Source organism: Cydia fagiglandana, chromosome 12 (genome assembly GCF_963556715.1).
Source record: "Cydia fagiglandana chromosome 12, ilCydFagi1.1, whole genome shotgun sequence".
NCBI lineage: Eukaryota > Metazoa > Arthropoda > Insecta > Lepidoptera > Tortricidae > Cydia > Cydia fagiglandana.
In genome coordinates, this window is record NC_085943.1 from 7,376,297 (window position 1) to 7,400,779 (window position 24,483).

Genomic DNA, 24,483 nt, shown 5'->3' on the forward strand with positions numbered 1-24,483 from the left:
AGTGTGGAGCATATTTTTTGGGTTTACTATTTATAAAATTAAATTAATATAAATCAGAATCTTTATAATTAATAGTTTTGTTTGTATATATATATAGAGCTCTTTTACAAAATAAATTGAAAAAGATAGTACATTTTCAAGTTTTCAAACTATTGATACGCGTGGTCTCTTTCACTCATACTTGTTTTTTTTTTAATTCCGCCTTCACGTTCCGCCATTTTGCTCGGTTGCATAGGGAGTGAACTTAGAATTTTTCCATGTATTGTAACGTGGATATTTATTATTTAGTTTAAAATTAGTGTTAGAAGACACTAATGGCTTGCTTGAACACACTTAAGTTAGAAATCAAAACATTAGAACAAGTGTTTCCAAAGAACCATGAGCGGTTTCAGATAATGTCAGCTAGTGTCGACGAACTGACCTGCAGATTCGTTGGCAGAAATGGAAAGAAATACGAGATACACGCTAACATTACAGTAAGTACAGTTTAAACACTATAACAAACATGCATGAGCACTCATTGCAAATTGTAGCAGCGTTTATTGATTATCGTTAGTTGGGACAAAGGGTCGTTGTTTATGAGGGCAGGGCTGTCAACAAGAGATTTACGGAAGTGAACCCGTTTTTCACCCGTATCCAAGCCTCTGTAATCATATCTTACGAATAATTACCACCAGCGGTTGGTTTGTTTATGTGCGGCGCATAGGGATTGATCGCGTGAAGTGCGCAGGGTTTGTACGTAAATAATGTGTTAGAATTGAGCAATAACAGTCCGTGACGAATTATCGTATCGATCAATTGCTTTTTGAAGCTCATTTGGGCTATTCGTCGGATGTTTTGTATGGATAACGGTAAAAGGCGCAATTTTGGGACAATGGTTCTTAGTCACTCTCTACCTGCTTTTTGTCATGTATATACTATATTGGTGTTTTTGTTTGCTCAAGTGAAGTGCCAACTTGAGCTTGGCTTAGGCACTACAATATGGATTTAAAACATCTTAGGTTGCATTAATGTATCAGCTTTGTTGTATTATTTACCTAGTTAGCAGCTATTGTTCTAATGATTATAATTATGTACCTACTAATTAGTAGTTGATATACTTTTGTTGATTGTTATTGTGTGGCCATGTGTAAATATGTGATGAAAAATTCAAGCTTCAATGTTATATCTACATAGGAGCCCAATGAATAGATGTTATACATAAGAACACAGTACAAAATATGAACTTGTTAAAAACAGAAATTTTCTGTATGATTTCTATAGTATTTTTTTAAATTATGATAGGCCTATTAGATTTAAGACTGATTCATTAAATAACCGTGATTTAGTTCACAATCAACCAACTTGTAACAAAATAGCCTTTATTATTGAAGGGTACAAATTATTAGGTTACAGTAATTTGAAATAAATTATTTACAAAATTGAATAAACAGTAAAAAAAAAAAATTACTAATGAAAAATAAAAAATTGTAGAATAGCTGAAAATATTAGTCAAAAATAATAATTTGCATAATATGTGTCTTGTAGGAGACATACCCCAGCACACCACCGGTGTGGTTCGCAGACAGCGAAGATCTCATTGTGACAAATGCAGTGCAGATCCTCAGCAACACACAAGGAAGAGACAATCATGTCATAAATCAGGTACAGTATTTCCACTATTCACATTTTATCATCTTACATTGTTGGTGTTTGAAGACTAAGTGTGTATGTTTTATGACCACTATTGTAAAATAATATTAAATTTCTCTTTCAGTAGCTGTAAAAATATTTGATTCTTTGCCACTGTTAACCCTACAATATGAATCAGTTATGCCAGTGGTGCCAGGGCTCTTGAGTCCAAGTTATGTTTCATTTAAAAAGTCATATTTTTCTCTACAAAACATCTCCGGCCAAATCATAAGTCATGCACATTGTCACACATGTCACAGACGAGGGCCAAAGTCACAAAAAATGTGGCTTTGTGACCGTCTGGCAACACTGCTCTTTTCAGATAATTTGATGTCTCCACTTATATTTGTAGCTGCTTGTTATTTATGTGGCGAACTGCCATGACCCTGGGTTCATTCACCTGCAGCTGTAATACTGTTACTCTTTTACGACTATTGTGAAGTTTCTTGTGGTATAAAAATATTATTGCGCAATTTTAAACATCTATTTCTGAAGCAGAAAGTTCTCAATCTATCAGCATCTTTTTTATGTCAGTAGGACCTTTTGTGAAAGTTGGCTGATGGATAGCACCATTTTTTTACGATATAATTTCTTAAATACATTGTCATGAGATGAGTATTTGATGATGGGATCCTGTAGGAACTGTGGGAACTCTTCAAGTATGATAAGCCCTATAATGAATTGGATATTTTTAAATGGTAACTTGTAACGATTCTTGGTGAAGCGAAAGACTATAAACTAAAAAGACTAACTAAGAAGACTACAAAAAATGCCATTAGGCATTTTATATATTGTTGTTCAAACTTTTGGAACATAATCTTTATTTTCCAGGTCACATACAATTTGACATACATTGAGCAGTCTATTGTTATGATAACATTCTTAAACACTAAAAATTTGGGGCAGCCATTATCATATCATTACTTCTTTGTTATTTGTGTAGAGAAACTAAAACCATCCTATTGTATTGACAAAACATCAATTTTGTAATGCTGAGTGAGTGTATATTAATGTGTTGCAGGTTGGTATATTGTTAAGAGAGCTATGCAAGTTACACGGCGTACCGGAGCCTCCAGATCTGGACTCTCTCACTATACCTATGCACCCTTTCCCCCAGCAGAGGTAAGATTATCAAAGATTACACTTATTTAACCTCCTAAGCCATACAAATAAAAAATCCGGAATTTGCCACTGAAATTTGAACCTTTAGTGCAGGGAGTACAGTTGATTTTGGTTTTGTTTCAAAATTGAACGATACAAAACAAATACGACTCTGTTCCAATTGAATATGATTTAAGTTTCATTGAACTGAATAAGTACTATACGTTAAGGATCTACCATACATGACTCTTTGACAGATTGCTGAAAGACTTACAATATTTTCACATATGTACTTTTGCTGTCAAATCGCATGATTTTTTTCTTAGCCTGAACCTCTCATCTACTACTAAAATCTCTTTGCATATAGTAAAGTAAAAACGAAATATAAATAGTTTCAGTTTGTGATACTTTGACCCCAACATTGACTCTCATCATAATGTATTCTTTTCTAAACTCTTTCCTTTATTCAACTTTTTTATCTGTCTCTTTCAACTTAAGATACATTACTTTTCTTTTTATAACAAGTCTTAGTTATATAAATAAAAATATTTATAATATCTGCATTCTATGATTCTAAGTAAGTCACAGGCATAGCTTGGCTTAAGTTTGGGCTCCACTTGTTTGGAAAATTGTTTACTGTAGTGACTGTAGTCAATGTCAAGTTTACATGTCAAGCCAAGGTCGCACAATGTCTGGCTTGGATTAGAATGGTAAAAAAATAACTATCCTATCTAATTGAATTCAATGTATATTTTCTAGGTTGCCGAGTGTGACGTCAAATGGTGCCGAATCAGGCACAGAGGAAGATGAGGAGATGGCAGCAGAAGAGGACGAATCAGAAGGTGAAGATGACTTGCCACTAGAGATGGTTGAAGATGCGGGAAGAAGCAACAAAGTGAGTCCGTGTGCTTCTCTTATCTATGCTATAATTGGTTATAGAAAATAATTAACTAAACTGCAATGTATTGTTCTTGTAAATTAAATAATTTACCTAAAAACAATATATATACAGGGTGGCAAAAAAATTGGGATTATACTAAGCAACTTTTACTATGGGACCAACCCCGAAATCACGAAATAGTATTTGACTTTCATACATTTTGGCTGGTCCATTTTCTATGGGAGGGTAAATATTTTTTTCGCGAATTCGGCACCATGTATAACATACGAGGGACGTCTGAAAACTTATAAGCCTAAGGTATTTCGAGGTTGTATATGTGTTTATGATACTGGCCGCTAGAAAGGCCATTTAAAAATAAATTATTAAGAAAACAATATGTCAGATTTTTATTATTCTGTTTCGAGATATTCAACTAGAAACTACATAATGTGTGAATTACCAGCGAATATTACGAAAATTGAGCATCGTGCTGTAATTAAGTTCCTTACAAAAAGTGAAAAATCACCGCAGTGTATTTTTGAGGAAATGGCTATTATTTACGGTGCTTCTGGGCCTTCTTATGCCACAGTCAAAAAGTGGAGTCGCTTATTTAAACTCGGGCGGGAATCAATCGAAGACGACCCCCGCTCAGGGCGGCCAATATCGGTAGTGACCGAAGAAAACGTAGCCAAAGTCAAAAAGTTGGTATTGGAAGATAGAAGAATTAAGGTTTGGCAAATAGCTGAGGTCCTAGGTATAAGTAAAGAACGAGTCGGAGAAATTTTACACGAACATTTGCACATGAGTAAAGTTAGTGCTCGTTGGGTGCCGAAAATGCTTACTGCCTTCGATAAAGAACGTCGTGTTGAAACTTCCCAGGCGTTTTTAGACTTGTGCGAAGATAATATAGACGAAGTTTGTTCCCGAATAGTAACTGTCGATGAAACATGGATCAGACAGTATGACCCGGAGTGTAAGTCCGAATCAATGCAGTGGATTGAGAAGGGGGAACGGCCGCCGAAGAAATTTAAAGTGCAAAAGTCGGCCTCTAAGTTAATGGCTACGGTGTTTTGGGACTGTGATGGTATTCTTTTAATCGATTATTTAGAAAAGGGTTCCACAATAAATGCACTTTATTATGCAGATCTTGTAAGACAGGTACGACAAGCAATAGTTGAAAAAAGGAGAGGTAAACTAAGGAAAGGAATTTTGTTTTTGCAAGACAACGCACCCGTCCACACCGCTCATGTTGCGAGGCGTGCTTTGAAGGAAGTTGGCTTTGACGAAATCGACCACCCACCGTACAGCCCCGACCTAGCCCCTAGCGACTATTTTCTATTCAATAATTTGAAGAAAGAGTTGAGGGGAAAGCGATTTACTAGTGACGAAGAGATGAAGGCGGCCGTAGAGGAGCATTTTGAAGGGCAAAATAAAGAATATTTTTTTAATGGGCTAAAAGCACTATATAAAAAATGTAAAAAGTGCATTGATTTGGGAGGAGATTATATCGAAAAATAAACAGTGATTTACCTTTGAAAATTGTGTTTTTGTATCTTAGGCTTAGAAGTTTTCAGACGTCCCTCGTACATGGTAGCTAAAAAATAACTGCATTCCCGTTGCCAGGGAGGTTTTGGGATTATACTGAGCAACTTTTACTATGAGATCAACTCCGAAATCTACAATGAATCAATCAGATAGTTTGTGTAGGCAGAGACACTATGAACGAAGTGTCAGCCCCATATTGGCTGTTCAATTTAAAGGCAAACTCGTTTTACTAAAACCGAGTTTTTACGGTACCATATATATACATTGAGAAAAATACACAACAGGGTATATAAAACTACTGAAGTAGTACCTCCTAAAAAAATTAATCCCCAGAACTAGTGTCTTCAGGACAGTTATACTTGATCAAGCAAATCTTGTCAGTAGAAAAAGGCGAGAAATTCAAATTTTCTATGAGACGATAATCCTTCGCGCCTAAGTATATTATTTACTTGTCTGTGGCACATTCTTTATCTAGATTTTTTTTTTCTAGGATGATATGGAAACAGAACACTTAGCAACACTAGAGAGACTTCGACAAAATCAACGGCAAGACTATTTGTCCGGCAGTGTCTCGGGCAGCCTACAAGCCACAGACCGTCTCATGAAAGAGCTGCGGGACATATATCGCTCACATTCCTTCAAGAGCAATATGTATTCCATTGGTGAGTTACACTTATCGAGTATGTTTCCCTTTGAACCTCACGCGTTATATGTACATATACATATATATAATAACGGCTATTTCCCGGAGGGGTAGGCAGAGACCACGGATTTCTACTTGCTATGATCCGTCCTCTTGATATGTGTTATATGTATACAAAATATTCATTCATACGCCTACATAACGAGCGCAAGCGAGTCAATATAAACCTAACTAGAAAGCTGGAAAATTACATTGAGACCGTACGCCATAACACTTAAATAAGCGTTCTAGGTGCTGTATGTCTACTTATAACGACTTAACTACGAAAGAATGAGCTACATAGTTATTCCGAGTTTAGTATGCGACACTTCTTGTTAAACATTATATTAAATAGCACTTCTTTTGCATAAAAATTTAATAAGGAGATTACGTTACTTCTAGGAGGCAGTTTCCAATTAGACAGATACTTTGAAAATCGTAATATATCCATCGTAATATATATGTAGGCCATCGATTATACAAAGGAATTAAGGAACCTTACAGTTTGTTAAACTGAGAATTCCGGTTTCCTTTTGAGATACAAATCTCTAAAATATGTGCCTTGCGCGATCCTTTCTTCCAAATTAAAAGCCGACGCAAAAAGTGGGGTGTTATACATATGTTTGACGCCAACGTCTGTCTGTCTATCGTAGCATTCGTAGCTGACCAACGGATGGACCGATTTCGATGCGGTTATTTTAACGTTGAAGCGAGTTTTCCTTGCGGTAGTTCTTAGCTATATTTGATAAAAATCGATCCAGCAGCTTAAAAGAGTATATCAGGTCTTTTCCAAAAATATTTTTGGCATAAAATGGATTTTTTGGTATACCAAACATAATAATAACGCATTATAATGCGTTGGGATTTGAAGTCAAAAATTCTTTAGCGGCGCTGTGTACTTTTTGCGATGGGAAGAAAATGTTAAACTCGCGACAGCGTAAGACGTAAGACGGACACCTGACCTGATCGAAAAACTGTTACAATGTCTTTGAGTTTTCACTTCTGCCGGCACTCCCGGAGTGCAACCCGTTGTTTTTTTTATTTTATAACTTAATCTCACATGCAGAGCTGGTGAACGACTCCCTCTACGAGTGGAACATCCGGCTGCGGTCCGTGGACCCGGACAGCCCGCTGCACAACGACCTGCTGCTGCTGAAGGAGAAGGAGGGCAAGGACTCCATCCTGCTCAACATCATGTTCAAGGAGACGTACCCCTTCGAGCCGCCGTTCGTGCGGGTCGTCTATCCCATTATATCAGGTGAGTATGCAGGGCTGGTGAACGATTGGACGTGAAAAATTAAGTATTGGATAGTTTAAAAATTGCATTGCGTTCATAGTTAATGTTTTAAGATGTAAACTGATACTTATTTTCACACTGACCTATTCCTATCTATCGCTATATTGCTGTACCGCTCGCACAGTGACATGGAACGGGACTGGAGGGTAGATGTACGAAATTCTTACTTTAAAAATAGATTGATTGGACAAATTGGTATCATCTTGGGTCGTCCCATTCGTTTTTCGTCTAGTTCTTATATTAGTCCTATTCTGCTTTCGTCACAACATTCTACATTGAAAGCCACCGACAACTGTGATGAATGTAGAACTTGACGAAAAACGAATGGGACGACCCAAGACGATACCGACAAATTAGGAAAGCCAACTGTCATTTTAGCATACTGGGATATAAAAAAAGGGTTTGTGATTCGCAGGAGGCTACGTGCTGGTGGGCGGCGCGATATGCATGGAGCTGCTGACGAAGCAGGGCTGGTCGTCGGCGTACACGGTGGAGGCGGTGATCATGCAGATCGCCGCCACGCTGGTGAAGGGCAAGGCGCGCATACAGTTCGGCGCCACCAAGGTCGTCTCGCAGACGCAGTACTCGCTGGCGCGCGCGCAGCAGAGCTTCAAGTGCCTCGTGCAGATACACGAGAAGAATGGTGAGTGGGGACTGCATCCGTGACTACTTTTATTACATTTCTAAACATCTGAGAGCCAATTGTACTGAACCATTTGTCGACATTTGTTAGTACGTCGAAATTAGCTTGTTAAGTTTGACAGTTCCCTATGGAATGAAAGCTGTCGTCACCGTATAATTTAACCGTTGATTGCGCGTAGTGCAACCTGCCCTAAAAGTTCATAGGTAGCCTACGCTTTGGTAGGCGCAATATTGCAGTGGCATTATAATAATATTGACATTGGTGTGTGTCTGTATGTATTTCGATATTGGACAGATGGAATACCATCCTTAGGACTTAATTTATGTCGCTGACTAAGCGCAATTTTAGTTAGTTTAGTTTTATTCCTTATTGAAATTACAATTTGAGTTTACTTTTATGGTTGATAATGCAAATTTAAATTTCTATACATTACTATTGTAAATTGACATTTGACCTTCATATATTAATTAGTTTCAAAGGCAATGAATTTTAAGTAATGGTTCCTATTTGCAGTTTATCGCCGCAGTAAAACGAATACCTTTCAACTTTATGTAAATGTGTGAGAATCTTTGCTTCTTGACAAATAGATAATGATTATCGATTAAGTTAAGGTGATTCAATTCACCTTTGGGGGTGGGGAGTTCAAGAGCGTATGAAAAAGGGTAGGTTGTCTCAGAGACACCGGTCAGACCCAGTGTCCCAGAATCTAACCTCGCTGCACAAACTTGGCAGTAAGAATGCATACGCTCTGTAAGTTTCATACTTGACTTAGCGCGGGCGTGGACCCTGCAGCTTGACGTTTAAACTTCGCAAATTAGAGAAGGAATACCTATTCTCTTCTTGTCAGTTTAGTATAGTCAATTTGACGTACTTTTGCCGATCTTTGGCCCGATGAAGCTATTTCTTCTGGTGACCTAATATAAGTGTGTAATAGTAAATACGTATGTTCCAGGCTGGTTCACACCACCCAAGGAGGATGGCTAATGCTGACTCTCGCGCCATCCTTAGACTATCGTGCAACAAACACTAACGCCCACACCAACAATGGACGCCTACAAATTTGAAGTGAATCGACGAGATAGCGTGATGATAGTTTAAATTTAATTCGAATGTTTCCAATGAGTAAGTTACTCGACGGTCCCGTGTATTGTGTTTCGTATGACTGAGCTGAACTGACGTTTCGAGAGATTATCTCAAGTATTGTACATGTCTTAATCGATATATGTTAAGTGCTATTATTGTTCCGAGTGCGGCGGGCGTTAACGAGAGACAATTATAAGACTTATAGGAAATGTTTAATGTGTAACGTTTTTTGTAATCGTTCATTTCTCATCAAAAAGTTATCCATATGGTTAGCCCTAGACGTTACAGGAGTGTAAAGTTAAGAAATTCTTTGCATTTCTTTTTAGTTACTGAAATAAAAACCTGTGATTCTTATAAATTGTGTTTTATATACATTTCCACACCACTTGAACATAACTATAGTATTCAACACTTCCACCACCACCACCACTCCCCTACTTTTATCCTTTTATACATAATCGTTTAATTGATTATTTACATTGGTATAGTCGGCCAAGAAAGTGGTAGTGGCATTTCAATCAGAATAATCAGATGATAGAGTCGAAAAGTGGTAGACCACTTTCTTGGCTGACCGTGCATGGAAACGCACTAGGAAGATATTATTGATCGATACGCGTTGACAAAACTGCGACGTAAATTTGCCGTGATTAAGGGGCTGTATTGCAATATTAATGCCTGTCGCCGATATTCCTACGAGCATACTATATGTAAGCCGACATTCACGAATGATTATGAGAATGTTTTATGACATTCATGGTTTTCCATGGTTTTTTGTGTCGGATTTTTTTTGCACACGGGACGCGACGCTCGAACCTTCACATATTTATGTATCAAAGGTCTTAGTACAACAACATATATTAAAGTTTAGCTTGCTGGGTATGCTTGTTGTTCTTCATCATAGTAACAAGCACGGTCACCAGCTCTTCCCTTCCGGGCTCGTTGTATTTCTGACAGAATTCATTCTGGGACATCGTCTGCAACCACCGCTTTAAATTTGGGTATCTGAATGGAAAGTAAAACATTTATAACCTTGCATAAGAAATTAAATAATCTTAGGAGCGCAATAGACGTTATAGTACTTTTCAAATAGTTTAGGGACAGTGATAAAATTCCCAGTAGTTACCACTGCTAAGAACTAGGTGGTAACTAGTGGGAATAACCCTTACCGACTACAAACGTAGCGCGGCGCTGGGACTGAACGCGTTTGATCACCTCAATAGAAAGGCCTGCTAAAGGCGCAGTGGCTAATTGACCGCCAAAGTCAACTAACATGCACGGTTACATTTTAAAATGAATCTTCATACTTTTCAATAAGGTTTATAATTATGTGTCATGCATTTCAATATCGTTTGTTATAGTCTTGGAGTACAGCAGGTTTATAATAAGTAATTACCTTTTGACATCAACAGGGTAGATGCCGTCCATCGTCGACACCGTGGTAACGATGCTTATGTCTGCCAGAGTTAGTACATCGTCTGCCACGTACAGGGTGCGAGACAAGTAGGCTTCCAGCGTGCGGTACGCGTCCTCTAAGTTAGACTTCATGGACTTGGAGAGCTCTGTCAGCTTTCCCCAGAATGTTGGGGCCTGAAAGTTAGTCCCAAGTAAAATATCTAAGGTCCGATACTGACAGACTACAATTTGTATAATTGCTTTATTTTCTCTCATTAGTTGTTCAATTATAAACGGCTCGATTCGGAAAATGAATTAGAGACCCACTAGATATGAAATAGTAAAGATATGCGACGTTCCACTGCAAAAGGTACCTTATGGCGTCTGGCGCTTCCGTCGCAACGCATAGCGCCTCAATAATATTGGAGCGGCGTTAATAATTGCGTAAGCGCCAACCGCCATAAGGTACCTTTACCCGTGGGACGTCACATATCTTTACTATATCGTATCTAGTTAATCTCTAATTCGGTTTCTATTTTATATAGGTACCTATTCAGAAAATTACGTCGATAATATAAATTAATCCACCGAAATTTTTCAAAAGAAATTGTAATAGCAAGGTTTTTGAGAATAAATAAAACTTTTTATAAATCCTACTGGGATATATTTATGGGTCAGTATAATAGCACAATAGATAGCAACTCCGTTTGAAGTCTAACTCCGTAAGAAACATACTTAAACCTACGCTCATAAGTTTCCGGAGCGGTTGAGTGGATTGCTTCATAAATCAGGGAAGAAAGCGATTCTTAATATCGATGTGACGTAAATCCTGAGGTCGACCGTCGGGTTTCCATCTAACAAATTTAATATAGCTGTGTCGAGTAGATAGGTAAACAATAAAAGGCAATATATATACCTACTTACTATTGACTTCTACAGAAAAGACAACACACTTCGAAATTGTACCCTACACTTACTAATAAAGTTGAAAATCGTATAGTAGGAAATATGGTTATATTCCCTGTACCTTTTAACCTTTTTGGCGCCAATGACGGATATATCCGCACGGTAGGTCTAACGCCGAAGACAGATTAATCTGTCACAGTGCAACTTAGACCTACGCGCATATGCATAAAGTTCAATTTCAGTTTTAACACTTCAGTGACGTGGCGTCTTAGAGACAGCTAGTTTTTCCTACATATAATGGTAAAAAAAAGAAAAAATAAGGTGCCGTAGAAAGAAACACGGTAATTACTCACCACATAGACTATCCTCTCGCGGTCTAGAGGATTCCTAGTCTATGTGGTCTGAACTCGGTAGTTTCGAGCAATTATTTCATGCAACCGATGATTCCAAAAATGCGGGGGTGCGCGGGACGAGGTGAGCGAAGTCCCGTGCCGTGATTGGTCCGTTCAAAGACACGGACGTCACACGAAGACACTTTCGACTCGAACATGGAGTAAAATTACCGTATGCGTGGCAGAGGGGGTAGCGCGACTATGCTAAGTCTGAAGTATAGTTTATGACTCACCATTACAGATCGAAGTCTGGGAAACAAAATACCACATTCGAAATACATTCGCTGGTTGATCGTGGCGCGTTTTCGAATGTCGGAGGGGTACAGATGTTGGTGTTCAGGTTTTGCGTATTTTTCAAAAAGATACACAATTATAGCGTGACTGGAACAAATTTGTAATATTTATATAATATTTATTTAATCTTAGACTTCATAAGAAATACAACAGGCGTAACAGGCGGACTTAATGCCTCTAATAGGCACTCTCTACCAGACAACCATAGGGCGAAACACAAAATGCGTCATGGTGGTGCATGAGTAATAGCCAATATTAGGTATCTTATTTAAATACCCGACTACGTTTGACTAGTACCTATAATTTTATAAATTTTTATTTTTATTATATCTTAGGTACTTAGAGTTAGGTATCTGATTAGGTACTGGCTCAATATTCACAATATTTTGCTACTTCTTCTTTCCCCTGCCCTTATCCCACGTTATGTGGGGTCGGCACAACATGTTTTTCTCTTCCATTCTCCTCTGTCTTTCGTGTCCTCAGCACTCACTCCTTTCTTTCTCATATCCTCTTTCACAAAATCCATCCACGGGTACTAATGTTTACCCGTCAGTAGCAAAAACATTCCCACCATAACCTTCGTATGCGCCTTTTAGTTCTGTAGTATTCTTTACTGAGCTTTCAAAATCGGTATGATTTGTTAAACTTAATTCAATTTGACTCCATAACACGAGATAAATAATAAGCTTCTCATATAACTATTTTATAGTACCTACCTGTCGGCTAGCCAATAGTCTCCTTCGTCTAGCAGCGGTATGGATCTCATAGGATTCTTCTGTAAAACAATGACATTTTTTTAAGATGTTTTTTTAAGAAGTAGTTTCATAATGTTAAATAATCGTGAAAGTTTAAATCAGTATTTACGGGTATCTTTCTCTTTTATTCCAATTAAGGCGTAATTAGAGTGACAGAGAAAGATGCCCCCAATTTGCGAACCTCGATCAGTCCGTAATTTTAGTTCACTTTTTTTTACATATTTTTTACGTTTCGCTCACCTCGATTAACTCTGGCGTGTCCTGATCCCTCGCCACCGGGTTGAGATATCTTTCCTCCAATTGTACATTCAAGATGCCGGCAACCATTTTAACGGCCCGTGACGGCGGGCTGCTCTTCGAATGATACAAGATTGTCCGCATTATTGTTGCTGTAAAGTAATAGTACATTACTGCAGACGCCGGGAAGGAACGGCTTGCCGGATGAGTAGGTTTAGACGGCCGATCGTAGGTAGGCAGGATAGTGACACGAAGCCGGCAAGGCCTTTTCACGGCTAGGCATGTATAGTGCTTTTCTCAAACATATGCAATGAAATAAAAAAATACACCACTCAAAAAATAATTTAAATAACCTTCTTGGAAAAAAGATTTGAACCAGTTCCCGATGTCTATGATCTGATGTCCTGATGTCTAAAATCATTGCGTCTCAGGGCCCGATTCGGATTTTGAAATAGACATCTATTAGATATCTTTTAGACATCAAGATACGATAACGATATGTTTAAGATCTAACCTGTCAAATTTGACATTTGCGCGATTCTGGAGATACTCTTGAACGATTTCCACAGTATATGACTTAGAGGTCCAATTCACATCTAATAGATATCTTACTCTATCTAACGTAAAAGTGACATTGGTTGCCCGAGGTCCGAATTGCGCTGCAAAAGAGAACTACTTGATATCTAAACTATAACGTATCTAGAATGAGTAGAATGGATCTAATACGTGTCGTCTCTTGTGAATATCTTGAAGTTCGAATATGGCAGTCGCTCTCCATTAAGCAAAATGTGAGACTCCACACACATTGGACAAAGAATATGGATAGGTGGAATATCAACCTAAGACTGGAGACAATAGAATATAAAAGGGATAATATCCACTGTATTGCTGATATCCTTTTTGAAGTCGTTTTTAGGGTTCCGTACCCAAAGGGTAAAACGGGACCCTATTACTAAGACTTCGCTGTCCGTCCGTCCGTCTGTCTGTCACCAGGTTGTATCTCACGAACCGTGATAGCTAGACAGTTGAAATTTTCACAGATGATGTATTTCTGTTATAACAACAAATACTAAAAACAGAATAAAGTAAAGATTTAAGTGGGGCTCACATACAGCAAACGTGATTTTTAACCAAAGTTAAGCAACGTCGGGCGTGGTCAGTACTTGGATGGGTGACCGTTTTCTTTTTGCATTTTTTTCCCTTTTTTTTGCATTATGGTCCGTACCATTCGTGAGCGAGTCCGACTCGCACTTGCCCGGTTTTTTAAAAGTAATTTCTGAATAATGAATATCGACGCTTATCATGAATAGTGACACAAAACAAAATGAAATGCCATTCGACTTTCAATCTTACCAGTAAAAGATAGAATATTAAATGCAATAGCATTTCATTTTTAGTTGTACCACTGTTCATGATAAGCAACGAATATGTGCCGAAATAGGCACTAGATGGCGCTGTTATGACCACAAACTAGCTAACGCTTGGTTGTTTAAGAAGCAACACTTTGTTTTATAGTCACGTTTACGATACAGACAAACAGATAAACAGCATTGTTATGAACTAGCTGTGCCCGCAATTATTTGCATATTTTTGATATCCCTATCCGATCCAAGGTCTGATGGGATTTCCAAACTAATGATATTCCGTCTGTCCAATATGTTGGTCTAATGTCATTGCATCTCACGCTCTCATTAAGAAAAATGTGAGACAAATACACATTGGACAGGTGGAATACCACCCTTAGGTACGATTCTAGCAAAATACAATATAAATCTTCAGTAATTAGTTAATTACAGTATACTGTTATAAAAGACAATTTTGAAGATATTTTAATGTAATATTATTAGTCACTGTTAATTTCCATATCACAGGCTAATTCGAACGTGCACTGCACACTGACAATAATATTTGAATTATGATATCTAGTTATCGTGCATTTCCCCCTCACTCGTACTTAATGTATTGGCGCGGGCGAGACGCACGATAACAAAACAACACGATTAAAATATTATTCTGATGTCCGTGTACGTTCGAATTGGCCTGTCAGTCTCACCAAAGAGAACTTTATGGCCTCACTAATGGATTGCGAAGACAGTTAACTTGTGTCTTGTTCCTTCCCTTTCGGTTTTTAGTCCAATTAGTGGAAAAGGAGTACGACTGTACTAAATGTCCGTCTGCCTTCCTTAATTGAGTTTGTTAATTAGGTACTTGCCTATTACGTCGGAAAACCGTAGCGCAGCTAAACGTCGTTGATTGTGAGCTCTCTGATATCTAATTCCAGTAGGAACTGACACCCTTCAGATTTTAAAATCTGTTTAAATTAAGTCGGTTATAAAATTTATAAAAAGGGGCCCACTGATTAACTGTTAGAACTAAATTTTGACAGTTCCGAACAACTGACAGGCCGATACCGTCCGGCGGACTGTTAATCAGTGGGCCCCTTTAGAGCACCGCACAAAACTGTTCGCGGAGCTCTTATGAGATCACTTCGGCCTTTAAATCGGTTAAATGCGTTTTTCTCAAAGAAGTTCAGTTATTTTTGTACGAAAACCAATGGCGAAAACTCGAAAAACACTGAGCGATGCATAATGATTTACCCCCGCCGGCCAGTGCAGGCTTACGAAATAAGATTTAGAGGATGCTACTTCTATAGGTATAAGGTTTTATTTATATTTTAAATATTAACGCTGAAGGAAGGGCTTAAATCTTCTAGAGTTTATTGCGGCGGTCTAACGACGTGATGAAGTCAAAACTTAAAAAAAGTAGTTAGGTCTTTCGAAGAGACATGGTGACAAGTAGAATTAATTACTTAAAATACTGCTCGAATACCGCGAACAATGTTGGATAGGTTGCCTTTCTGTCGCCCTTGTAAATTCGTACGTAAGTGTGACAGGAAGGTAACATGTCGAATGCGTCCTCGAACGCCTTAGCGCTGTCTAGGAACCAACTGCGCAACTTGGTAAGGGTGCTTACTGGGCATTGCGGCTTAAATAAGCACTTGCACACTATGGGGAAACGTGACATGGGGCGGTGCAGACTCTGTATGGAGGCAGAGGAAACGCCCTTGCACAACCTCACAGAGTGCCCTTGCTTAATGCGTACTCGTGACCTAATCCTGGGCGGACACATATTGCGCCCGAAGGAGGTAAAGTCTGTCGAGACCAAGAGGATCCTGCAGCTGTTTGAAGTTGCAGGTTTGGATAGAGAGTTGTAGTAGGTGGCGATCACAATAGATCAGGAATGGTCGCAGTGAGTGATATATAGGCTTTGGAGCCTTATATAGCCCCTAAAAAAGAAGAAGAAGAACATGTCGAACGTGGTTCGCGGTAGTCCCTCTGGTTCTATCTGCAAAAGACGCCCCGTAGCGCTGCGTTCAATATGCATTTTAAGTAGATAGGTACTTACCTACTCAATAACGAACTAAATTGGTTTGTTTACATTTTTCCCAAATATTGAAGTATTATGCTTGGAAATTTGAATAAATAGGTAGGTAGTTAAGCTTTGTTTTGTATAGGTACATTTTCGTATTTTTTTTGTCATCATATTGCAATATCATAAGGCCAAGTTGCTTCTCGTTGTTGTTAATGTGCCAGGCTTTAAAAATGGCGTATTTAACTAAACATTTTTTTTAAATTCTCCAGCCATTTATTTCATTCAAACATAATCAAAGGTAATCCGCCCCATGGTTCATCAAAACACAAACGTAATCCGCATAAGCCGATGCTTGTTATGACGATTCATGACCTTATTCTACGTTATCACTAAAATAAACCATTATTTTAGCAACTAACTTCGTCAAAAACAAAACTGGATACTTAGGTACAAAACTTTACAGGATTCCATTCAATTCAGAGCCTCATTTTATATACCGGGTGTGGCCTGTAACACGAGCAAATAATTAAAACATAGATTGTACTCCTCAAATGGTGACACTTTTGTTCAACAACTTTTAAAAATTATGAGTATTTAGACTCCCTATTTTTCATACAAAATAAATATTATCTTCAGTGGACGCCATCGCGACGCCATATCATTGTGATTGACGTTACATAACAAAATTCGCAATACATTGCGTCTTACAATAGACTTTAAAGTGTATTAAAAATCAAACCCAAAGGTATTTTTAAAAGTCGCTGAACGAATGTTGGTCAGTATGAGGAGTACAGCCTACAGTTTAATTTTTTGCTTATATTACAGGCCACACCCGGTATAGTAAAATGGTATTTAGGTTTACAAAGTATTTATAGAAATAAATTAATTAAAATTGATAGAGTCAGACCCAGAATAGCCTGCAGCGGATTTGATAGCCCACGAAGTGAAAGTGTTATTTTAAACGTCAAACTTCTATGAAATTATGACCTATAAATGACACTGGCACTGCGTGGGCTATCAAATCCGCTGCAGACTTTTTTGGTCCGACTCTATAATCTTGAGATATGTCAATACATGTCAACCTTACAATCTAAAATTGATATAATTGTTCAAAAAAACATATTTAAATATCCTGTAAGAGGTGTTACCATTTGCTAGTAGTGAGGGCTAGGAATAAACTTCCAGAAGTCGTGGTTTCATGAGGTTTCAGTACCAAATGTGAACCAGTTTAAAAATAAATTAGTCTAACTCTCAACTATTAATCTAATACTCTTCCATGATAAATATTTGTTATCATAACTGCCTGCCTGCTTATTAAATAAATAAAGTAGGTACTCATTGTACCCAATACGAATTTGGTAACTCCAAAAACCACACATAAATTCCATCACATTAGAATCTAGGTATTTTCGTAAATTCGCGAATTTCGCAGCTGGTTCGGGATTGATTACACTGTGTCCTATTAGATTAGTAAGGGTTCTCATTATTATTCAAATTCCAGTAACACCAGGGGTGCGAAACTCCTGACTTCGGTCAAACTCGGCTCCGCTCGGCTCAGCATTGCTCCGAGCAATTATTAGGGTTGGCACCACTTGACTTCCTTTTGCGTGCACGACCACAGATAAGATAATCACTTGATTTTTGACAACCCTAAATAGCCGAAAGGGATAGTGCCATATATTAGAAAGAGTCAGCATGATTCGACCCTGAACCGCTGTCAAACTTCGTTTTTGTAGGAAGTTTCCTTTCTGTACGGTAGTACTATGAATTATTCTGTGGTAACACGTTGAATAGGTAAGTATGAACTTTGTTTGTTTAGGTAATTACGTAAGTAGATCGAATAGGTAATAAGTTGTTTCTGTTGATTGATCACGAAATCGCTAATACAAGTATACTCGTAGTTCGTTTTTTTAGCATTAGAAATAACTTGCAACAAGGTAAGAGATCTTGACATGTCTTTTAATTGAAAAACGCTTTTTAAAACTCAAAAACTATTATTTATGAAAGCAGAAGAATATAAATGATCGTATTAGATTCATATTTGTTACATATTTGCCGTAAATTATTTTTAAAATGTGTTTTTTAATTAAAAGACACATCAAGATTGTTTACCTTATTTCTAATGCTAAAAAAAACGAACTATATGTAGGTACCTACGTTGGGTAGATAATTAAAATATTTTATAGATAGATCTAAGTCACTCGTGCCTGAAATTATTGTATTGGAATAATTGCCATCTGACCTTTGTGAATTGAACATCCAATTAGATTTCTGATTATACCTACTTAGGGGTCGTGCACAAATCACGCGAGGTTCGATGGGGGGAGGGGGGTCACGAAAAACTCACGATAGATCACGTTGATGGGGGAGGGGGGGTATAAGGAAACCTCACGTGTATTTTTCTACAGTAAACAAAACTAAGAAAAAAACCAACCACATGAGTAAATATCTATTCTCGGTTTCGTTAAACATAAATCTTCACTCTGCACTTCAAAATAGCGAATGTATTTAACGAAAATAGAAAAATAAACAATATTTTCTAAATACAACACACACATATAAATATCTTAAAATTAGGTCGACTGAAAAAAAATACAAAAAATACACGTGTGGTTGCGTGGGGGGAGGGGGGTAGCCAAAACCTCACCAAATATCACCAAGGGGGAGGGGGGGTCAAAAAGTAGCCAAAAATACCTCGCGTGATTTGTGCACAACCCCTTAGTAGAATTTGCACGAGTTTTCTTCTTAGAATGGCATAAAAGACGTCTACGTGATGTTTGTGTCAATTGACACAATTACGTTTTAAGAATAGGAGGGTACTCATTTTTAGGAGGATTCACAAAAATATCTTCAATGTCATTTCAATGTTCAGTCATAATGTATTTCAGATAGTGGGCCCGATTCGGATTTTTAAATAGACATCTATTAGATATCTTTTAGACATCACCAAGATACGATAACGATATGTTTAAGATCTAACCTGTCAAATTTGACATTTGCGCGATTGTAGGAGATACTCTTGAACGATTTCCTCAGGATATGACTTAGAGATCCAATTCACATCTAATAGATACCTTACGCTATCTAACGTAAAAGTGACATTGGTTGCCCGAATTGCGCTGCAAAAGAGAACTAGTTGAGTAGATACTATAACGTATCTAGAATGGATCTAGTACGTGTCGTCTCTTGTGAATATCTTGAAGTTCGAATACGGCAGAGTGTCATTGACACAATTACGATTTAAGAATTAAGAATGTGTATTCATTTTTAGGAGAATTCACAAAAATATCTTCAATGTCATTTCAATGTTCAGTCATAATGTATTTCAGATAATGGCTTTTATTATTCAAATCTGGGGCACGGTAGCCATGGCACATAAATGTTGACTAAGGTGTAGAGTTTGTGTTTCTAAAGTTAGGGCTTGTAGAATTAGGGCGTGTAGAGTTAGAAACTACCTATAGTTCGTTTTTTTTTTGCATTAGAAAGAACTTGCAAGAAGGTAAGCAATCTTGACAAAAAATTAAATGAAAAACGTTTTTTTTTTAAATCAGTAACTATTGCTTATGAAAGCAGAATCTAAGAATCGAGAAATGATCGTATTTAGATTCATAATTGTTACATATTTGCCGTAACTTATTTTTAAAATGTGTTTTTCAATGAAAAGACACATCAAGATTGTTTACCTTATTTCTAATGCTAAAAAAAACGAAGGCAAAGTAATCAAATGCAAATTTTGAGTGTTTTCTTATGTTAGCTGGTAGAATTGAATGAGTAAATAAAAGTACTTTATCTTTTGAATGATGATTTTGGATGATAAATATTTAACAACATTCATTTGGATTTGATTTGGTTTGATTTTGTTTGATATTTTACATTTAATTTGCTTCGGGTAGGTGTGGTGAAAAATTTTGTGTTTCACGCGGGGCAAATTTTTGAAATTTTGTTTAACCCACGTGCTTTGAAACCATCGCAACGATCGATATTTCATTTTGGAATCTTTCGCTTGCTCGGGTATCAATATTAGCACGAGCAGTTAAACAACAACTTTGCCCCCATGTAAAACAAAATACAATTGAGATTTTAAAGTTCGAATGCCACATAGGTAGGTAATTATTAACATTCCAGACAGAGCTTTGCAGAGAAGTTAGGTTTAAGTATTAGAACTATTAGAAGGCAGTAGATATTATCTTTTTTATTATTTCTCGGCTCCTTTTATACAACTAGGTATACTTAAATACCAGTTAAGTATGAAATTTTATACCAGAAGAACATGCTCAGTGGTTTTCTTGGAGCTATTTATTCTGCACTAGGCCAATAGGCCTTGATTGTCTATTTCGCTGAATAAATAGGTATTTATAAGTAAATCGAAATAAGAATCCACACAAAGATTTAGATTTGCCAACAACATTTACCAATCGAAATTATCGTCCATGAAATAATTGCCTCTTTTACAATAGGTAAGTACTTGTACCACTCACCTGTAATAATATGTTACTGTACGAATGCCGCAAAATGACAAGCTCTTATGGCTCTACAAATAAGATCGTGTCGGATATTTTTGCGCCCTTGTGTAACATATTATTATTGCAGGACTGTACACGGTAAACAATAAATGATTTCTATTCTATTCTGCATATAAGTAACATCCCAAATCCATCAATCAACGGAATCAATTACAACGAAAGCGATATATTAGATTAATATTATTTGACCTCATTTTACTTAGCGAAAACACTAGAAACCATAATATTATGCATAAACATACTTACTCGTAAACATGACAACGAGAAGTAATTAACCGATTTCGTGTTCCTACGAAATCAGTAAACTTTAAAGACAATACATATATATTATTACAGGTAAATATATTTTAATGACTATCAATGAATTGTACTTACATTCTTTTCTTTTACCTTGTCATCACAATCTCACTTGTATAACTTTCTACAACATAACCTATAAAACACGATAACAACAAAATACCTACGTTCGGAACGCCTGCTGCTGTGCCTATCCATCGTTTTCCATTTATCTGATATTGCATATTGGTTATACCACGGCGTCCAGCCTGTGGCGTTTTGATAAACGTTCAGACGTTTATGATGCCAATTTAAATCGCTTTTGACGCTTTTGCTACAATTTTGATAGCTACTTGAAATGCATGTAGGTATATAGGTACCTATAAGATTTATTAAATTTAAATTTTAAGTATTAACAATTCCAACCCATAAATAACATCGGCAGTGATAAGTACCTACATATCGTCGGCCCAAAGAGCATATAATCACTACGTTCGTCGGCCTAAGTCGCATACCTCGTAACTCCTCCGGGGAAGTTACGAGATTTGCGACTATAAGTATTCTTGTCCAAGGTAGCAATATTTATATTTCTGTCCAAAGCCGTTTCCGTCCAGTCGACGACGCCGGCTCGCCGACTTTGCTAAGGTCTTTCTGCGCTTCGTCTCTCTAGCGGTACCAGCGGCTACAGCGGCGGTTAGCGACTTTGGATAGAGTAGCATGGCGTCCTTTGGTGTCGGAGGCCAAGATCTACTTCGGGTCGTTGCGCCACGGCATCGGCAGTAAGTATTATATAATATTTTTTATTTTTTTAAACCATAAACATAATTAATAACAAACTTAGAATAAAAGTAACCTAAAATTATAAAACTACCTACAAAACTAAAACTAAGCCATCCAAAGGGGGAACGCAGCCAGCCTTATGGGAACTCTTCCACAGGGTTCGGACCTGGGTGATCTAGCCGAATATGTATATATTAGGCTAGATCACCCACATTATGTTATATATATATTTTTTAGGTATATAATATTATATATACGGTATATTAATATTACATATATACGTAGTGTGTCAGAGAGATATTTATTTGCAGCTTTTAATTAGGCATTCTCAAAAGCACCCTTATCAGCTCGAGATGGATCGTTTGCTAACTCGTATATTTAGAAAGTCACCGCAAGAATCCATCAACGAGGAAATGTTCCATTTCCCTTGCGACTTCATTCTCTCAATGAAAGCCGCAGAATTTTGGGGCTTTTTGACCGATAATGTTATTCAATTTACTGATTTAACGGAATCTTCCGTGTGTCAAAACTCGAGTTTTACGTTTAGATAAATAAAGATAGGTAAATACTTAGATCTTTATTCATCCAACTGCTTACTATACCTACAACAACAAATTATTACCATTTTGTTGTAGCATTATTGGTTAGTTATTATATTAGGCATCTCCCCACCCATCTCAGCCATAAGACGTCCACTGCTGAACATAGGCCTCCCCCTTAGACCTGCATGATGGGGGGTGAATGCCATAATCGCCACGCTTGGCAGGCGGGTTGGCGATCGCAGTCGAGTACACCGAATTTGAGGGACGCTGCTGCCCGTCCACCGGTGGTCTTGGACGTAGTTTAAGGACATACCAATGACCGAATGACAATGACCAATGAATGAATGAATTAGGCATCTAAACACAAGTTAATGTGATATATATATTTTAATAATTCTTAAATTAATTTTGAAGGTTTATAAACGGGTACATACACATAGTTACCTATATAATAATTATATTATACCCCTAGTAGGGCGCGTTTGTGAATAAATAAGAAACGGATTCCGCGTAATGCGTTCTCCTGATAGCCTCCGCCAGCATCATTGAAATGTCTATAATTTGCAGCTTGGGGCAAATTTTCATTAGTTTGTCCTGCGGAATCGTGTTAGTCATGACAAAAGCTTCCAAACTAGAATTGTTTATCTTGTCAATTGCGTTTCCTGCTAGAACACCGTGAGTCACAATAGCGTACACTTTATTGGCACCAGCTTCACGCAACTTCTGCGCTCCTTTGACTATGGTGTCGCAAGTATCTGCCAAGTCGTCGACCATGATGGCCGTTCTGTTGTTCACGTCCCCGACTAGAACGGTGGATTCGTCTGTCTCTATAGTTCGTTGACGCTCTTTGTGGATGATCGCGAAGTCGATGTCGAGTCTGTCAGCGATCGCTGTCATCCTCTTTACTCCGCCAGCGTCCGGGGACACCATCACGCTGCTCCTCCATTCTGGAATGTTCTCCTGAATCCATTTGGTAATCGCAGGCTCCGCATACAGATTATCTACTGGTATATTGAAGAATCCCTGGATTTGTGACGCGTGCAAGTCAATGGTGATAACGTGATCCGCTCCCGCTACAGAAATTAAATTAGCAAGAAGTTTGGCTGCGATAGGGGCGCGACTCTTTTCTTTCTTGTCTTGCCTTGAATAAGGGAAACACGGTATAACTGCTGTTACTCTAGACGCTGACGCAATTTTGCAGGCGTTTATCATGATAAAGAGCTCCATGAGGTTATCGTTGATGTCACCACACCCACTTTGAACAATGTATACATCTTCGCCTCTTACAGATACTCCTATCTCGACGCTGGTTTCCTTGTTGCTGAACGTTTTCGTCGTAGCTTTGCCCAGTTCGATCCCAAGTCTGCCGACGATTTTCTTTGCTAGTTCTGGATGCGAGGTCCCCGTAAATACTTTAATGTTTGGCATTCTTGGGCTTGGATTGATGAATTTCCGTGGATGCGAATCTTCCTCCTTCACTTGGATTTCGTCTGGTTTCATGAGTGACCTCAGCTCTACTGCGCCGCTCTCAACTGGGTGACTCTTAGATATGGAATGATAGTTGTTTGCTCAACTGATTTATCGGAGTTCACGAGGAGGTCGCCTCTATCGATCCCCCGCAATGGAACTTTATACACTGTTATCGGCTGTTTGTAAACAGTAGTCGCAAATACGCTCGACTTGCCTCAAACGTTTACCTATTATTTGCTATTATTTATTTGGCTTATCATTTCATCAGCAGTTTATTGTCTAAACAGTGGGTAAACAATGTTACTTATGCTAAAGTTATATCATATTTTAGCTAATGCTAAACATGATTTGAACCTCAAATAAATATAATACATACCTGGGGCCAAATTCGACATGTACAACTGTCAGATTTCGCATCCACGTCAAATCAACAGTTGATTATATTGCATACTGAGTGTTGATTCCATCAACGGTGGATAATATCATTTGGTACAATCAAAACTCAACTCTAAACTAAGGGTGGTTCGGTTTGGTTTGCTTGTCACCCTAAGTGTGGTGTGGTGGTCAAATTTTGACATTGTACGTATTCGAGAACTTGATTTTTCCCACATCAACGGGAGATCAACACGATACGTCAAACGT

At 37.8% G+C, this 24,483-nt stretch overlaps 3 protein-coding genes across 4 annotated transcripts; 1 reads left to right on the top strand and 2 right to left on the bottom strand.

The window, feature by feature from the left end:
• Positions 1 to 195: 195 nt before the first annotated feature.
• On the top strand, positions 196 to 9,260 carry LOC134669518 (ubiquitin-conjugating enzyme E2 Q2). Its single transcript, XM_063527113.1, has 8 exons — positions 196 to 476; positions 1,528 to 1,644; positions 2,693 to 2,793; positions 3,532 to 3,667; positions 5,688 to 5,859; positions 6,946 to 7,137; positions 7,592 to 7,819; positions 8,772 to 9,260. Exons 1-8 carry the CDS (start codon positions 315 to 317, stop codon positions 8,801 to 8,803), a joined length of 1,140 nt encoding a protein of 379 aa, XP_063383183.1. The 5' UTR covers positions 196 to 314; the 3' UTR covers positions 8,804 to 9,260.
• LOC134669519 (glutathione S-transferase 1-like) lies at positions 9,093 to 21,213 on the bottom strand. Of its 2 annotated transcripts, none has more exons than XM_063527114.1 (6): positions 21,145 to 21,213; positions 12,882 to 13,030; positions 12,603 to 12,661; positions 11,826 to 11,973; positions 10,296 to 10,489; positions 9,093 to 9,904 (listed from the first exon to the last, which is right to left on the bottom strand). In XM_063527114.1, the coding sequence occupies exons 2-6, from the start codon at positions 13,020 to 13,022 to the stop codon at positions 9,760 to 9,762; spliced, it is 687 nt and encodes a 228-aa protein (XP_063383184.1). In that variant the 5' UTR covers positions 13,023 to 13,030; positions 21,145 to 21,213; the 3' UTR covers positions 9,093 to 9,759. The 2 variants fall into 2 exon arrangements, with proteins under 2 accessions (XP_063383184.1, XP_063383185.1); XM_063527115.1 differs by having other exon boundaries at positions 21,149 to 21,168.
• Positions 21,214 to 22,757: 1,544 nt separating this feature from the next.
• LOC134669513 (ribose-phosphate pyrophosphokinase 2-like) lies at positions 22,758 to 23,971 on the bottom strand. The gene has a single exon (XM_063527102.1). The coding sequence runs from the start codon at positions 23,869 to 23,871 to the stop codon at positions 22,840 to 22,842; it is 1,032 nt and encodes a 343-aa protein (XP_063383172.1). The 5' UTR covers positions 23,872 to 23,971; the 3' UTR covers positions 22,758 to 22,839.
• Between the last annotated feature and the right edge of the window lie 512 nt (positions 23,972 to 24,483).

What these genes read in the sequence shown, in the direction of transcription:
- LOC134669518 (XM_063527113.1), top strand. Translation starts at nt 315, where the DNA reads ATGGCTTGCTTGAACACACTTAAGTTAGAAATCAAAACATTAGAACAA. An exon ending in AGATACACGCTAACATTACA is followed by an intron (nt 477 to 1,527) that starts GTAAGTACAGTT and finishes TGTGTCTTGTAG; the next exon opens with GAGACATACCCCAGCACACC. An exon ending in ACAATCATGTCATAAATCAG is followed by an intron (nt 1,645 to 2,692) that starts GTACAGTATTTC and finishes AATGTGTTGCAG; the next exon opens with GTTGGTATATTGTTAAGAGA.
- LOC134669519 (XM_063527114.1), bottom strand. Translation starts at nt 13,022, where the DNA reads ATGCGGACAATCTTGTATCATTCGAAGAGCAGCCCGCCGTCACGGGCC. An exon ending in GACTATTGGCTAGCCGACAG is followed by an intron (nt 11,974 to 12,602) that starts GTAGGTACTATA and finishes AATTTGTTCCAG; the next exon opens with TCACGCTATAATTGTGTATC. An exon ending in CCAGACTTCGATCTGTAATG is followed by an intron (nt 10,490 to 11,825) that starts GTGAGTCATAAA and finishes ACTAACTTTCAG; the next exon opens with GCCCCAACATTCTGGGGAAA.
- LOC134669513 (XM_063527102.1), bottom strand. Translation starts at nt 23,871, where the DNA reads ATGAAACCAGACGAAATCCAAGTGAAGGAGGAAGATTCGCATCCACGG.